Genomic DNA, 17455 nt, shown 5'->3' on the forward strand with positions numbered 1-17455 from the left:
AAATTATAGGTGTTACTTCAACATCTCTAGCCTGGTCGCAAGTACACCGCTAAGCCCACTAGATCCCATCGAGTAGCCTCCCTTTAATTCATGTGACAGTTTCCTAGTCATTTCTTGGAGTGGAATCATTTCACGATGGCTACTGCCAACTGGAATCCGCTCGGAGATGAGTATTATCGGTAAGTTTCTTTTTTTAATAATATTTCTTTCTAGTTTGTGCATATGTTTCGGTATTTGAATATATTTATTTATCCTTCAAATTTTATTTCTGTTATTACTTGAAGATCCACATTGTTTATCTTAAGTTTCTGAACAAAATGGGTGTTTATATATTTTTTAAGGTTTGTATTTCCCTCTTTAAGGATAGGTTTTTTATCACGAAATCTCCAATACTGCTCAAGTAATATCATTTGATTATCTAAATCTTCATTATCGATTGCAAGCACTACTTAAAAACATCAAATCACAAAAGTAATGTTAAACCCCTCTATAATTAATGCAATATTTTGGTTTCAAATATATGTATGCCGATATGATGTTGATTCGGTCTAGATTTTAAAAGTTTATATCTCTTTAAAGAAGAAAATGTATTTCTTTAACTAATACTATTGATACAGGATGTGGGAGGGTTAAATGCAAAATTTTTATTCTCTCTGTTTTTCTTGATTTAAACACATTCACATTTAATGGTAGCAATTTTGGCTCAAAGTGCAAACAGTTGTTTACTATGTGTTTTAACAATTCATTCATAAACTTTGCTTGGATGTTGAAAAATTCAAGTGAAGTCTATCGAAAAATTGGCACAACTTCGTATTTTTTACAAATATGTCGCTATTTCTCATTTCTTAATTTAGTTCCTGATAGGAAATAATTATGCCCAAACCTTAATCTCTAACAGGTTCCTGGTTTGCTTTGTCAACAGACTATAAATATATGCAGAAACTATGCAAATTGTTCTGCTCATCCTTATTGACAATATCTAGTATTATTCGCCTGAAGATTCTGTCTGTCTCTCTACACAGTTAATAAATGTATGGTTTCAGACATCTTATTAATAAAACTAGTTATTCCGCGAGGATGCAAAGGAGCTTCTACGTAGCCTTTTGTTCGGCTAGAAAAAGCAGCTAAAGCTCCCTTAATCAAATTTATTATCTTACAGAAATTACACACGAAATATTGTATACGTCATAGATAACCCTTACGAAGACGACATGATCACATATCTGCTCGATCAAATTGACCCGAGGACCAAACAGCAACAAATACCATTATATATTTCCTTTATAGTGTCAAAAACACTTCACGCCTACTTTTACATGTGTGCATGTGCGCGACATCCGTTTACTGATCTAACAAGCAAATGTTTTTAATTCCCTGTCAACAGAGCCTCTACATAGGCACTCAACCCTCTGGAAATAGCAACCAAATCTTTCTGTAACCTGCCTCCGCTGTCTTAAGAAGAAGAACACATTATAGAAAGTAGTTCTTGTAATAAAAGAATAAATAAATAAAAACTGAATGGTCACGATGGATCAAACTAAGGTGAAATAACAATGATGACGGTGCTTAACCTGTCCTTTAAATTCCCATTGCATAACCAGAGCATGTACCAGCTCCATGCCAGTTTCTTGATCTTCAAAAACTATTTCACTCTAATCCTTCTTATAACACATACTATTTAATTTGCCTTTCATTTGGCTTTAACCAAGTGCCTGGGAATAGGTGGTGCACTTGCACCCCTGAGATTTTATCGGGGTGCAAAATTCAATATTGCACCCCCTACTTACCTTTTCCTGGCTCAGAAAATAGGAACAAAGAACTAAAGTAAATAAAAAGAAAATGCCCCCAAATCCCTAGAAATATTGGCAGATTCATCATGGAGCTGTCAGATATACATTCAGACTGAGTGAACGAAGAGGGCAGAGTGGTTCTTTGCTATTTAGTAGTAGTAGTAGTAGCAGCAGCAGCAGCAGTAGAATAGGATGACAATGGTGATGATGGATCTCTTGTGTTTTTCCGAAAATAATTTAAGTGGCCTGACTGGAGAAGAGCTGGAGACTTGTTTAATAGGTCAGCAATTGTTTATGTATTGAGAAATGACATCCAGTACTGATCTTGTTGTTGCTATTGATTATTTGTGGTAAGGGTTGTAGCGATTATGATAATGATGGGTTACTTGGGGTATTTCAAGGAAATGAGGAAGTGGATAGCTGAAATGTAAAATACCACAAGTGATCTATCATTATCATAATTGCTACTACCCTTACTATATTTGGCAAAAGAAATTTTTAAAAAATAGAACAACTTCTAGCTCTCACACAGTACCAACAGTTATTACCCCAGTGCACAACCACACCATTATTGTCATTAACCCACAAACTCAACTCAGTAATAATGCCAAATGTACATGGCCTTTTGCACTTCGCAAATCAAACAAAAGTATCATGCACAGTGAGAAAAGATAATATGTGAAGCTCTTGTAAAACGTGCCTGATCTCAGATATATTGGATGCAGAAGTACATTTGTTTGGTTTTGTACTACTCAGAACTAACAACAGAACAATGGAAACAAAGAGAAATAGCGATCTTTATCCAAGAAGACCTGGAAACAAATGTCCTCCTCTCTCACTCCAACACAGTGTGCGATATACCACTAGATATACCACCTTCGAAATCACAAGCAAAATCACTTAATTGTACCAGTCTGATATTAAGAGGTCCTCAACTGTTCAACTTCCTGCCTAAAGTAATCGGAAATATAAAAGAGACTTCTAAACTAACAATAATACTGGACTAGTCAGTCATTCAAGGATGCATTCAGAGAAGATCAGCTGTTACCAATCCAATCACAGAACAAATCTGAAAGAAAATAAATTTAAGTGGTGCTCCACCATGGCTGCAGTCCTACAACTGAAACCTCCCAACTACATGGTTCTGGGTTCAGTCCCATTGCGTGGCATCTTGGACAAGAGTCTTCTGCTATAACTTTGAGTCAACCAAAGCCTTGACAGTGTATCTAGTAGAAACTGAAAGAAGCCCATCATGCATGTGTGCACACATGCACTCGTGTCTATGCACTGTGTTTCAAATTATTAACATTTGTTTATTTTATTTAAAAACTACTCATTGGGATTCAACAAAATTTCCACAGAATGATGGCAATAATTATATACACATGGAGTGTAAAAAACGTGAGAAATCTCATATTACTTCTGAACTTACAGAAGGTAAATCAACATTAGAAATATCCAAAATAAATGGAAGGTATCACCAAATTGCTCTTACGAAGATAGAGAGTCGACAAGGGTCAGTTGAAGACTGTTTCTCAATGTTCTCTGTCACAAATTAAGCATGAAGCTGTAAAGAAGCCAGGTCTTACAAGTGGAGAACTTTTCAAGCTCTTTGGCAAAACAACTGTGTCCAGAACTATCTGATGTCATTTTCTGAAAAAGGTCGGTAAACCAGTGATGTCAGTTAAAAAGGCCTCCTTTAAACAAAATACGCATACAAAATCATCAAAATTATGCTGCTTTTGCCTTTGATTGTGCATGTACCATGAGCAGAAACATTTCAGACATACAAAAGAGATTAAAATACATGTTTCCTGGTACTTATTTTGTACACTGTGAAAACCACTCTCCGGACCTTGGACTCAAAGAAGTAAGGATCTACGGTTGCCATGGTCACTGATGCATTGAACTTTGTTCACTAAATCACCATCCTTCTGAAAGTGCTATGGACCTGTCTTTGTGATAAAAATGTCATCATGTTGCATCAAGCAAGAGAATGTTCAGCACACTTTGATGTTTGAAGACCTGACTCCGAACTACAATGATGAAGCATCATCCGACACACTGTGCAGTAATGCATGTACATAAAAACTTGTGCAATGAAAGCACTTTGGACATCCTCTTGGAAAGCTTCATCACCAAAACGAGCAAGTAAAGAATTATTTTTAGAGTGATTTGAAGCATTACTTTTCCTTGTATAATAATATAATATATTGTTATACTTGTGTTTGTTTTGATATTAAGACTGTAAAAACATCAGCCTTGTTTGTAAAAAAAATTTGGGCCTGAGTTTGCATTCACTAACGAAATTTCATTCCTGGTCCACTGGTTTTAACCACAACAATTATATCTCTAACTCCATCACTTCTGGTCTTAATCTTTGTTGAGTTTTAGAATTTTGTAACTGCTTTTGTGCACCTTGTCCTTTGCTGTTAACTATGTCATTGTCTCAATTCACATTGCAATTATTGTGCACCCTTTGTTTATGCTGCCCACATGATATTGTGTTCCTATATACCAAGTACAACCGTATTCTTATACTGATAGGCCTTGAACATTCCTACTTATTTACATCGTATTTATTACCTGAAACTCAAATCTATGCATCAAACCTACAGTCTTCTTTTGCAACCACCTACACTGAGTAGAAATATTTAGCATTCTCTAACATCAACATCACTCTCATAAATCCACATATTTGACATTTTCCATTATTGCATTCTTTCATTATCACCCAGTTCCTTATAAACTATAAACTGCACTCAGTTTTTAAATTCTTTTTACTGTAAAACAAACTATTCTATTTTTTGCAGAAAAACAGAAATTTATACCATGGATTGGATCATCAATGGCAATGTGGACCTCTCCAAAAATAGAGTGGCTGCAGCCCCATTTGCTGGACCCATTGGTGAGCAGACACTTTTGAGAGTTGTCGGCAGTACTTGTCTGTCAATTATGAAAAATATTAAGGCAGTGTGCTGGCAGAAACGTTAGCATGCTGGGCGAAATGTTTAGCGGTATTTTGTCTGTCTTTACATTCTGAGTTCAAATTCCACAAAAGTTGACTTTGCCTTTCTTCCTTTCGGGGTTGATAAATTAAGTACCAGTTGCATACTGGTGTCAATCTAATCGATACCACCCTCCCCCAAAATTTCATCCCTTGTGCCTAGAGTAGAAAAGAATATTATATTTTTTTAAGGCGGTGAGCTGCCAGAAATGTTAGCACACCAGGCAAAATGTTTAGTGGTATTTCATCTATCTTTACGTTCTGAGTTCAAATTCCACTGAGGTCAACTTTGCCTTTCATCCTTTTCGGGATCGATAAATTAAGTACCAGTTGCGTACTGGGGTTGATGTAATCGACTGCCCCCCCCCCCCAATAAAATTTCATGCCTTTTGCCTGAAGTATAAAAGAATTATGAAAAATATGTGCTTAAAAATGCCTTGTTTTATAGGCACAAAGCCACTCATTTGTAAGGATTAGAACTGTCAGTTGAACTGACCTTGTACACACCTGGAACTTATTTTATTTTTCTCTTGGTAATAAGTATTTATAAAACTACATACTGTGAAGTCCTGTGTTCTCACACCTTCACCTTTATGCACTTAATAGGTGTTGTGGAATACTAGACTAAATACTTTATAGTATCCAGTTTTTCTCTTTCAGTTCTGAGTTCAAATCCTATGACAGTCTTTTAGTAATAATTAGAGTCCTCTTTGCTGTAGTCCCACTCAATCAAAGGAGCTCTTAATCTTGCAAGCTGCATGGCAACCTTGCTGGTATTGATGTCATGAAATAACCCTAACCTGGTACACTCCAGTAAAGTACTTGGCATTAGGGGCAGTATTCAGCCAGAGAAACTATTCCAAAGCAGACACTGGGACATGAAACAGTACTTAAAGACTCATTGGATCCTGTCAAACCATCTATGCTATGCTAGGCATGGAATATGGACATTAAAAGACAATGACGAAATAAATCAAAAATATTAAATAGGGCATTCACTTAAGATCTATTAAATTTAATTTTTATAATATTCAGTTCACATATATTAACCCTTTAACATTCTGATTACGCTGTTAAATGTAATACATATTTATTCACAGTATTTTTAATTAATTATGCATTATCTCATAGCTTGAAGATTTTGATAATGCAATTGTTTAAATTTAGAATGACATTGTACGGTATGTATGCTAAAGGGTTAAATTTTATAAATTAACTAGTTGTAATTTAAGGACAAATACATCACATCTGATACATCTTCACATAAATATTACTAATTTTCTAAGGAAATCTTTCATCTTATGTTTAAAAAAACTCAGATTTTCTTTTTTAATAATGAATGGTATGCCAGCCCATACTTGGAGTTGTAAACTTGATTATAATATTTTCAACAGATGAAGCTTGTCAGTGGTTGGAAGTCAAATAGGAAATATCCTAAATCTTCCAGAAAAAAATTTTTAAAAACCATTAAGTGGAGAACTTACTGGAAATACTATTTTGTTATTGATAAAAATGAAACAATGAATTTCCAGTTAGAAAACAGAATCTACTTCCAGAAATGAAGAATACCAATGGCTTCGTCTTTATCAGTGACTATTAACACTGAATGGAGAGCAACAAGGGTGGCCAACACTCCAACTAACATTATTGATAGGCTTTTTCTTGAACATAATATCAACATTAAAATCAAAGTAAAAAAAATTATAGTTTCATTGATTCATGCTATAGATTTTCTATTCATATCACTGTAGTTAAGACAGGAAGAGTAAGCTTTATTTATTAGTAAATTATTCTTGCTTGTACTTGTGTTAGCATTCAACCTCTGCTGCCACAAGCCAGGGAAAGGACAAGAGCTCCATTTGGATCAATCATGCATGGTCAAGGTTCTGCTTCCTCTATATGTGCTTGTGGTCATGTCAGGAAATCTGCCTCACGACAAAATGCTATATTTATTAGGTGCTTGTCCAAACAGTTCTCCTCTATGCTTGTGAGACCTGACCATGTTGCTGATCTCCAGAAGCTGGAGGTCTTTGATTACTTCTGTATTCATCGTCTTCTCTGACTGCATACCTCAGACTGTGTTTCTAACAAACAACTTGTTGCAGTCTCTCACCTCTTGAGGGAACTCTTCCGACAAGGAGACAGCAGTGGTTTGGTCACACGTTGCAATACTCCCATACTGGACTCATTCAGCAGGCAATAGCAACAGATCTTCTCTGGGTTGACATAAGTGGAGAGGTGGTCAGCTGAAGGCATGGCTCACAACAGTCAAAGTACTCATGGAGCTTGTTTCCAGCACTCAAGTCTTTGGCATTCATCACTGGAACCGGGAATGGCTTCAACACGCTGCAGAATCAGTCACCAATAGGCATGCATGGACTGCTTTGACCTGTGACACGGTGAATTCAATTGGAGCTGGCTTAATAGACTCAATTGGAGTTGAGTGAATGCCATTACAAGATTTGTCCCAGTAGGTTTGAATTAGTTTCAACCAGTATGTTTACCGTGTCCCTCACGAATGCTGACCACATTCAACAGCTAGCCTTAAAGTTCCAGCTGTCAAAATAATGGTTCTGCCTGCAACCCAAAAATCCAGCTTGCAAATTTGACAAATGCCTCACAGGGAGAGCAAGTGCATTGTATTGTGCAGACACCGTAGCCATAGTCATCATTCATTCTCGAGGTGTAGGGTTCATGTTTGGAGTTTCAGTGGCAATACAAGTTCACATTTGGTATTAGTAAATTAGTGTTTTTACAAATATTTAAAATGCAGAATTTTTTTCTTCTTTCAGTAAAAAATTGTTACATCATATTTTTGTTCTTTTAGCCTTACTTCGGGATGATTCAAAAGTTGGTCGAGTTTCCAATACCAAACCAATTCTTTATATATACAATGCAGCTGGAAGAGAGATAAGTCACATGAGGGTAAGTATGTAGAGTTTTAATATTTTTCCAAACTTATTAAGAAATAATTTAATCATAGTTTTAAAAAATCATGTGTCTAAATCCCTGTAAAACATTTAAGATAAGGTGTGGCTGTGTGGTATGAAGCTTGCTTCCCAACCACCTGGTTCTGGGTTCAGCCCCACTGTGTGGCACCTTGGCCAAGTGTCTTCTACAATATTCTTGAGTCAACAAAAACCTTGTGAGTAGACAGAAGCCCATCATGTGTGTGTGTGTATGTCTGTGTGCATGTGTGTGCGTCTTTGTGTATGTGTTTGTCCCCCACTACCACTTGACAACTGGTGTTTGTTTGTTTATGTCCCCTGTAACATTAGCTGTTGAGTAAAAGAGACCAATAGAATAAGTGCCCGGATTTTTAAAAAGTCCTGGGACCAATTCATTCAACTAAAATTCTTCAACATTGTGCACCAGCATGGCCCACAATCTAATGATTGCAACATTTAAAAGATAAAAAGAACTTGACAAATTAGATAACAGAAGTAAAAAACACGAAATAATGATAGTAATTTGAAGAAAATTATTTGAAACATTATGAGAAACATTCATGTTCAATTTATTTTTATTGTCTTTCTTGTCAGTGGAGCAGTGGAAATCTTATACAGATTGGTTGGTCCAACACTGAAGACCTTCTTTGTATCCAGGATGATGGAGTTGTTCTTGTCTACAATATGTTTTGTACTTTTAAGAAAACTTTCAGCATGGGTGACGTAAGTTGTTTGCTATCAAAGTTGACTAGTCTTGTAATATTTATAGATTGTTTGGATCTTTACCTTTTGACTGACAGATTTAAAAAATATTTTTTTGTAACTAAACACTTTCAAACTTCAGACACTCAATAAAATCGCCATTGGCTTCAACCACAGCCTCCAGACAACTTCAGGCCATGTAGGAAGATGAATAGAGGCATAACGTCACTATCAACTAGTGATCACTCTGAACACCATGTTGTTGACTGGATGTTTGATTTTTATCACTCTCAGTACATGTCCTCAGATTGAGACCCAAGCACTCTGAAATGTTTGTGTTGGAGCTTCCAGCACAAATGCCAAGCAGTACGGCATGTCATTTCCAAATTTCTGGCAGAGTGAATTGCGTCATGGTGTTTTTCTCATAGACGGTGCCCAATTGACCCTACTATACTGTGTAGTCAACAAAGTCAAAAACAAACCGTTCTTATGCACGAAATAAAAATCATAAAATGGTGACAATTTATCCATTGCACCTTGTGTGTATGTATATATATGATATATATATATATATATATACACGATTAGAGGTTGTCTTAACCTTGTGAAGGTATTGGTTTCATCCAAAGAAATACTGGTTCAATACCTAGTATTTTGAGGGGATTAATTTCTTTAAAATAATAGGTATATACATATATATATATTTAAACATATAGTTTATATTCATATAAAAAAAAAAAAAAAAGAAAATGAAGATTGGGATGTTGATGATTGTTTGTTAACAGCAAATTAATCATCTTCACTTGTTGGCATCCTTTTGTCTTGGGAGACAATGGAGTTGTGCATAAACTAATCCAGTCTAGTTTTTACCTTTCATGTCCTCTCTCGTTTCCTCTCCAGTTTTGCACAGACCTGGGCTAGATGTAAGAAAATCCTGGGTAGCTCAATCATCAGGATTCCTCTCTCGACCTTGCCGATGTGGTCCAAAGGAGTGTAGAGCATTACGTTTGACACCAGCTTGGTTGCAGGAGCTGCCGGAAGAGTGTAGAGTCAAACACTAAACTGCCTATGGGGCTCCACTCCGGATTTCTTTGAAGGTTGTCTCCTTTCCATAACCCTTGATAGGGGCCCATACCGGGAACTGTCAGCCGGAGTCAGCTGAGCCCAGGACTCATGTCAGGCACGGTCGTCACTCCCTGAAGTAGTGAAGAAAATCGCTACCCACTACCATCTTCACTAATATATATATATGTGTGTGTGTGTGTGTGTATACATATTTGAAGCTGAAAACACCACAATAATAACTCTGATACTAAAGTCTCGTTTGTAACACTTCTAAAGTATTGTACTTGAGATTTGAGTAATTTCTGAATGTTTCCAGCTTCAAAAATGTGCATGTGTGTGTATGTATGCGTGTACGCACAATGAGAACATCATTGATCTTTATTGTGCTACAAATTGTCCTACAAGAAATTTGAGGTGCCTTTACATAAATATTTGTCAATAATTTGAAACTTTTCTCTCAAAAATTGCTTTGTTAAATTTTTTTCCAGGAGGCAAAAACTTTGAAAGTCAAAGATTGCAAAGTGTTCCAAGGATTCCACGGCACAGGCATTGCCATCATAACCAATTCTCTTAGAGTATTTATTGTTAACAATGTTGAAGATTCTAGAATCCGACGTCTTGCTGAAGTTCCTGGTGAGTGAGAATATTTCCTGCTAAAATAAGTTGCTTTACTTCACCTTTTTGATACCAACCCACCCAATACCACCTCTTGTACTCTGATACAAAATGTCTTTTATAGAGTGTTCATATTTATGCTTTTCACTTAGTTTTGTTCGAAATGTCTAATTATATATTTCAATGCTAATGATATAAATCTAAACATTTAATCTTTGCTAATACACTGCTACCAGTGGTGAGCTGGCAGAAACGTTAGCACGCTGGGCAAAATGCTTAGCGTTATTTTGTCTGCTGTTACGTTCTGAGTTCAAATTCCGCCAAAGTTGACTTTGCCTTTCATCCTTTCGGGGTCAATAAATTAAGTACCAGTTGCATACTGGGGTCGATGTAATCAACTGGCCTCTCCCCAAAAATCTCAGGCTTTTTACCTGGAGTAGAAAAGAATCCACTACTACCACTATAGCTCTGTGATGAATTCTCTTTTGGCTTCAACAATGGGTACTCAGTTGTTCTACCAACTTCACTCCTATTCAAGAAATTATTATGTAAGCAGTTATGTATTCTGCATCATATATACTGAATGTGATTCTCAGGTCAAATTAACTTGAGACAATACAACATAGCTGGACTTTCAGTTTTATTACTTAATAATACTAGAGAATTATTGTTTGTATATAGGTCTTTTTCAGTTTATATGAAATAATGAAATATGTTATTTTGGTTATTTTCAGGTCTCCAGCCATCGTTCAGTAGCTGGATTATTTTGACTATTGATAGACAGACAAAAGCCATGGTAGCCAATGGCTCAGAACTCGTTCAAATTGACCAGGGTGGACAGTATGAAGTGAAAGTAAGCTTTTAAATATTTTAAAAGATCATGAAAAACAAATAACCCGATCTCCAGCCACAGTTTATAGCCCCCGTTCATATTCTACCTAGCTAGCACTACAAACCAAATTTAATCAACCCAAGAAGTCAGTCCCTACATAGTTGCTTCTCTTGTTAGAAATAGCTGCCAAATTCCCATTAAATCACACCTTAAAAAAAAAGATACAGATTATTGATAGTGTAGTCCTAGAAACTGTCTGTATAGAAGGCAAATTGATCCCAACTAAAATGTCCTTCACCATAGGTCTCCTCAGCCATGGCTAACTCAGTGTTATACAGCAAGCATGTTTAATTAAAGCTAGTTTAATTATGTCAACAGGACTAGAATCACAACTTTTGATAATTCATTATAGTTTTACCACAGCAGATCAATTTGTAATTTGTTTCTGTTAGTTAAAAAAAATTAATGTAAATTTGTGAGGTATTTAAAATTTAAGCCAAACCCCATTCCAGTATTTAGTTAAAATTTTATAGAATGTTTAATAAAAATCTGTTCTATATTGATTTTAATAGGAAATTATGTAAAGTGAATGTCTTTCTAATACTAGTTCCAAGTTCAGACCCTTTGTCAGAAACTCTCAGCTAAGTTTCTATTAGAATATATTTATGATGAACCCAAATTGACAGTGGTTTCACAACCTCATGGTTTTCAGTTTGGTCCCTTTGCTTGGTGTCTTAACCTTTTAGCATTCAGAATACTCTGTCATATGTAAAGCTTGTTTAATTACATTGTTTTAAATCAATTGTGCAGCATCTTGTAACTCTGAGATTATGATGATGTCCCTGTTTATTTTTAGAATGACTTTGTAGGATAGGTATAAGAGGTCAGAACTGGCTGGTTTGAGCATAAAACAGGAAGACAATTTTGGCCTGATATGGCTGGTTTAAACACTAAAAGGTTAAGCAAGTGTCTTCTATAACCTCTGGTTAACCAGTACGGTGTCAGTGAAATTACTAGGCAAAAACTGTGCAATGGTTATTATCAGTTTAGCCTAGAGACAAGTAAATTCGGCTTAGCCTAACTTAGAGACAAGTTAATTTGACTTAAGTCATGTCTCCAGGAACCAATTAATGACATAGGGTGAGGTATGCCTGTATTGGATATGTGGTATCCCCTAGCAGACAGTTAATGTAATAGAGATAATCATTTCTAATTAATACTTGGTGAGATTAGAAACTTGAATTTAAAATTAAGGAACAAAGAAAAATAATGTATAGAATACACATTTTCTTTTTATTGCTTATTTATTATAAAGTTCTTAAGATTTTTTTGTCAGTGGTAATCATCATGAAATCATTTACATAACAACTTCTGTATACTTTTAATGTTTATTTAAGCATTTTTAAGTATACTGGAAGTACTCAGATGTGTGCAGAAAATTCACTGATTAGTCAAACTCTGCTTTGAAGAGATGATAATACTGCAGCTGTGCTAAAAGAAGAGAAAGTATTGTGAACAACAAACCTAACAGATCTGTTATTCCATATCTAAATGGCTTATCTCATAGCATCTCCTTTTAAAGGTGAATTTACTGATCAATGTTTTGTTGGTTCATAAATTGCCCTTGGTAGGTTGTTGTCAGTAAATTTTACTGTAGCCATATTTGGTTAATGCGTGATTCAACCAAACTATGTTAAATCTAGATGTGTGTTCTTGAATTTATAGATTAAAATTTCCCTTTTTATTTGTAGCCTTTTCCTCCAGCTAACTGGTCAGAAGGAAATGTGATTGACATGGCTTTATCTTCGGACAAGAAATATATTGCTTTATATATGTCATCAGGTCTTATTTGGGTTGGAACTTCAGATCTCAAGGTAATTTCTTCAATCAACTTTTTTTAATTTTTTTATTTCACCTCTTCCACCTGTAATTGAAAAAAAACTTTTATGTTTCTAATTTTCAAACTAAATATTTTAAAGGCTTCCTTCTTCTAATGATTTATTTTAAAGACTTTTATAAATTTGGACATTTTTCATATCGTCAAAGCAATTGTTTTTTTACCAGTAGATTTATCACAATTATTTTTTAACATCCAGTACCATCAGAACGTGGTCGATGCCAGGCCCACCTGACTGGCTCCCATGCTGGTGGCACGTAAAAAGCACCATCCGAACGTGGTCAGTGCCAGTACTACTGACTGGCTTTTGTGCCGGTGGCATGTAAAAAGCACCATCTGAACGTGGCCGATGCTAGTACCCACTGACTGGCACATAAAAAACACTATCCGAACGTGATTGTTGTCAAGCCCACCTGACTGGCTCCTGTGCTGGTGTTATATAAAATGCACCCACTACACTCTCAGAGTGGTTGGTGTTAGGAAGGGCATCCAGCTGTAGAAACGTTGCCAGATCAGATTGGAGCCTGGTGCAGCCGCTGGCTCTCCAGACCTCAGTCAAACTTTCCAACCCATGCCAGCATGGAAAACGGACATTAAACGATGATGATGATGATGATCTTCGATCCTGGCATGGCTAGATGGTTTGTATGTTCCACTGTAACATTTATCACTGGAGCTATCTTATAGAGAAGGGAAGTAAGTAAAAATATTACTTGTGGTAGATATGTATTTTGAAAATGAAATAATCCTAGAGAAAGTTACTGGACCTGAAGTTCCCAGTTAAGTTTTAAGATGTGGGATGAGTAAATTAAGCATCCGGAAATGTAAAGTAAGCATTAAATCAATGTCTTATCTCATCTACAGCAAGACACCCATTCCTGTCCCTCTATCATACTTTAAACTCTCATCATCTGGTGCAAAGCCACCTCAGTTGAGAGTCTTGTATCATCTTGTGAGTTACTTTGGGGATCTCACTGGTGCCAGTATCACAAAAAAAAACGGTACACATTGTAAAGTGGTTAGTATTTGGAAAGGTAGCTCAGTTGCAGAAACCATACCAAAGATACAGTGAAGCTTGGTGTAGTTCTCTGGCTCTTCAATTCCTGTTGGATCATCCAACCTATGCCAGCATGGAAACAAATGTTAAACTGTGATGATGATCTTGGCTAGGGGAAATAGCAGAAATAAACAGTATAAGATATTCTAAAGCTTTAATCACAATAGAACTTTGAAGTTTATGAATTACCTACTAAAATAATAAAATGTAAAATAATTTTAAACATGAATACCAAATTGAAACAGAAAATACCAGTAGGCCCACTGACATCAATAGGCTTTTTAAACTTCTTTTTCAAACTGGAGTCTGTAACACCTAAAACATTTGAAAATATTTTTGTCTTATGCTATTCATTATCTTTGTGTACGTGATGAGGTTTAATTAATTGTTAGGTGTATTAACATTCCAATTATGTTTATTCTGATTTAGACTAAACTATGGGAATTCAACACCAAAGGGGCACCAAAACCACTTTCATTTCTCTGGTAAATACTCTAGTTTATTTATTTTAACAGTTATCAACATATATTGGTTCTGTGATGTTCTCACTGGATTTTAATGCCATATGGCTTATATATGTAGTTTTAACTGTAATATTTTGTTTGCTTATTAAACATAACTGATATATTGTCTTTACATTTTCACTAGCCACATAGCACATTGATCATATGCAAATCAGCTTTCACAGCCTCTTTCTAGTGGCCAGTAAAAATAAAATGTGTGCACTACATTATATGAAATGTAGGGAATTCCAGAAAGTACCCCACTACCAAAAATGAGTTGACTTATTTTCCTGTCTCGAGTACACACACACGAAACCAAGTATACTCAATTCCTACACAGTGATTGAGTGATGAGAGTGGACAAGATTACTTAATTTTGCTATAAAGAAATTAAACAAATTTAACCAATTATTAAAAATATCCTACTTACCAACTGATTACATCTATTCAAAACTTTTATTTGTATTCTGTTGTTAATTATGTTTCTTTTAATTTTACGTGTCAGGTGTGGAAATGGAGCTGTCGTATGTCACTGGGATACTTTAATGTTAGTTATTGGGCCAGATAAAAATCATATTTCATATCCTTTTCTATTCAATGCAAAACAAAAAGTTTGTCTTTTGATTATATATTATCTCATATAACACCTTATCTTAAGACGAGGCATTAAGTTGCCTTCTTTATACTCTATGCATATACAAACTGAATTTGTCACATGTAACAAAGTAGTTAACCCTTTTCCACCCACATTTTCTTATCTCTATTAAAGTAATAAGTTCTCTCTTTTTGTTTTTCTTATCTTTTGTAGAATTTATTAATTTTTTTTTAATCAACTGAAAAAATTCCTGTATTTTTTAAAGTGTTTCATGTGCTATACCAAATGTCTGTGAGTGCTCTTGTCTCGCCCAAATTATTATGGGACAAGATATTAAATAAACTCAGTTGAATTGAGCAGTTTTTTACTATAAGACTTCTGCTATAAATTCAGCTGACACAATAAATAAAATGATGGATAATATACAGTTAAATCTATATATTTCCCTCTTCACCTCTTACATTTGAGTGATATATACACTTTTATATTTCAACACACTGTTAACACACCTAAGAATTTACTTTGTTTGAATCAGAGTTATGGTTTCAATTTATCATCTGTCTTGTCATATTCAAGTAATGGTATTTTGAGTGTTATGATGTGTAGAATTTTAACTGCTGAAAATCAGTTTTAACCCTTTTAATACCAACTCACCTGAGTCCACCCCTAGTGCTATGATCCAAACTTCATTTTAAAGTGATCTGAATTAAACCCTTCCATCAAAAGTTCCTGTTAAATTATGTTCCAGATGCCAGCTTAGGATTGAATTGAATTGCCCATGTTCAGTCTACTGCATGAGAAAGGCCTCAGCATGTTCTCTCTATCAGAGAATGGCTTGAGATGATACTGGTTTCATGAGCCTATTCTGCCACACTGACTTGACATGGTTTCTTATTTCTTTCTTTCTTTATTGCCCACAAGGGGCTAAACATAGAGGCGACAGACAAAGGGATTAAGTCGATTACATCAACCCCAGTGCGTAACTGGTACTTAATTTATCAACCCCGAAAGGATGAAAGGAAAAGTTAACCTCAGCGGAATTTGAACTCGGAATGTAACAGCAGACAAAATACTGCTAAGCATTTCACCCGGCGTGCTAACATTTCTGCCAGCTCACCGCCTTGACATGGTTTGGCAGAGGGATGCAGTTTTTATTCTCATACCTAGGAATAGTTATGTCAATTACAGCAACCCCATTACTCAGTTGCTACTTATTTTATTGACCATGAAAGGATGAAAGGCAAAGTCAACCTCATCAGAATATGAACTCAGAACATAAAGACAAACAAAATACCACTAAGCATTTTGCTCAGCATGCTAATGATTCTGCCAGCTTAATAATAACAAAAATTATTTTACTAAATTCATCAATTGTAACAAAGGCAGTATAAGTCAAAAGAAATAAGGTAACAAGAAGATTAAGATGATTGGTTCTTACAGTGATGTGTCACTTTTCCTTAACTCAGACTACGTACATGCTTGATGGACCAGTTTATCTTGTTGAAGAAGTTGATGGTGTTAGAATTATTGGTAATATGCAACATGAATTCTTAGAGAAAGTTCCAGGTAAGTGTCTAATTTTTTCAATTAAGGTAAAATTCGATGGAATTTTAAGAGTGTCTGCAAAATATTCTTCTTTGCATGCAGCTTCATAATATTGATAAATAAATGATGTTCTGTTCTCAGATGTTACATTGGAAGTCTACAAAATACTGTCTTTAGCTCCAGGTGCCATGTTGCGGCAAGCTTCTAAAGAATATCAAGTAAGTTATTAAAACATGTCATTCATCATCATTGTAATTTAACTACTACTTTTCCATTCTTGTATGGATCGGACAGAATTTGTTGAGGGAGATTTTCTACGACCAGATACCTTTCCGGTTGTCATCACCTGTTTTCAAACAGGGTAATATTTCCCCATGGCCAGGCGTGTTTTGCATGGAAGACTGGAAATGAACAACACCACTTGTATAACAATGATGCTCGTTTTACACCCATCATGTGATGTCAAGACAAGGGTGCACACATACACACACTTTTGTACCTAAAATTTTGAGTTCACTAATTCACTAATAATAAGTATGGACTGTTGTGAAATCTTTTTGTCATAAATTTGTGTTAATATTTTTATTGCTCAGTATTTTTTTTTTGTCTAAAGAAACGATTGCTATGAAACTAGGAACTGCTATTGTTTAAAGTTCCTTCATAAGTATAAAGAATTTCATTCTTGACAGAAACAAACATCCAAAACACCAGTATTGATCTCTGTTATCTATTGATGATAGCTATTTCCATTATTTAAAGTTTCCATTGTTTAAGACAATGAATCAGCTGAATTATGGATGCAGGAGTGGCTCTGTGGTAGAGCGGCTTGCTTACCAAGCACATTGTTCTGGGTTCAGTCCCACTGTAAGACACCTAGGGCAAGTGTATTCTGCTATAGC

General features: G+C 35.4%; 1 protein-coding gene across 1 annotated transcript in view; it reads left to right on the top strand.

Moving 5' to 3' along the window:
• The first annotated feature begins 27 nt into the window (after positions 1-27).
• Positions 28-17455, top strand: part of LOC115213100 (vacuolar protein sorting-associated protein 16 homolog) — a 42044-nt gene continuing 24616 nt past the window's right edge. Inside the window, exons 1-11 of the mRNA XM_029782025.2 lie at positions 28-179; positions 4604-4698; positions 7625-7722; positions 8340-8468; positions 10001-10145; positions 10862-10980; positions 12711-12833; positions 14343-14398; positions 14922-14996; positions 16483-16577; positions 16698-16774. Coding sequence (XP_029637885.1) covers positions 136-179; positions 4604-4698; positions 7625-7722; positions 8340-8468; positions 10001-10145; positions 10862-10980; positions 12711-12833; positions 14343-14398; positions 14922-14996; positions 16483-16577; positions 16698-16774 — 1056 coding nt within the window. The 5' untranslated portion in view covers positions 28-135. The remainder of the gene's footprint in view (positions 180-4603; positions 4699-7624; positions 7723-8339; positions 8469-10000; positions 10146-10861; positions 10981-12710; positions 12834-14342; positions 14399-14921; positions 14997-16482; positions 16578-16697; positions 16775-17455) is intronic.

This window comes from Octopus sinensis, linkage group LG6 (assembly GCF_006345805.1).
Source record: "Octopus sinensis linkage group LG6, ASM634580v1, whole genome shotgun sequence".
NCBI classification, from domain to species: domain Eukaryota; kingdom Metazoa; phylum Mollusca; class Cephalopoda; order Octopoda; family Octopodidae; genus Octopus; species Octopus sinensis.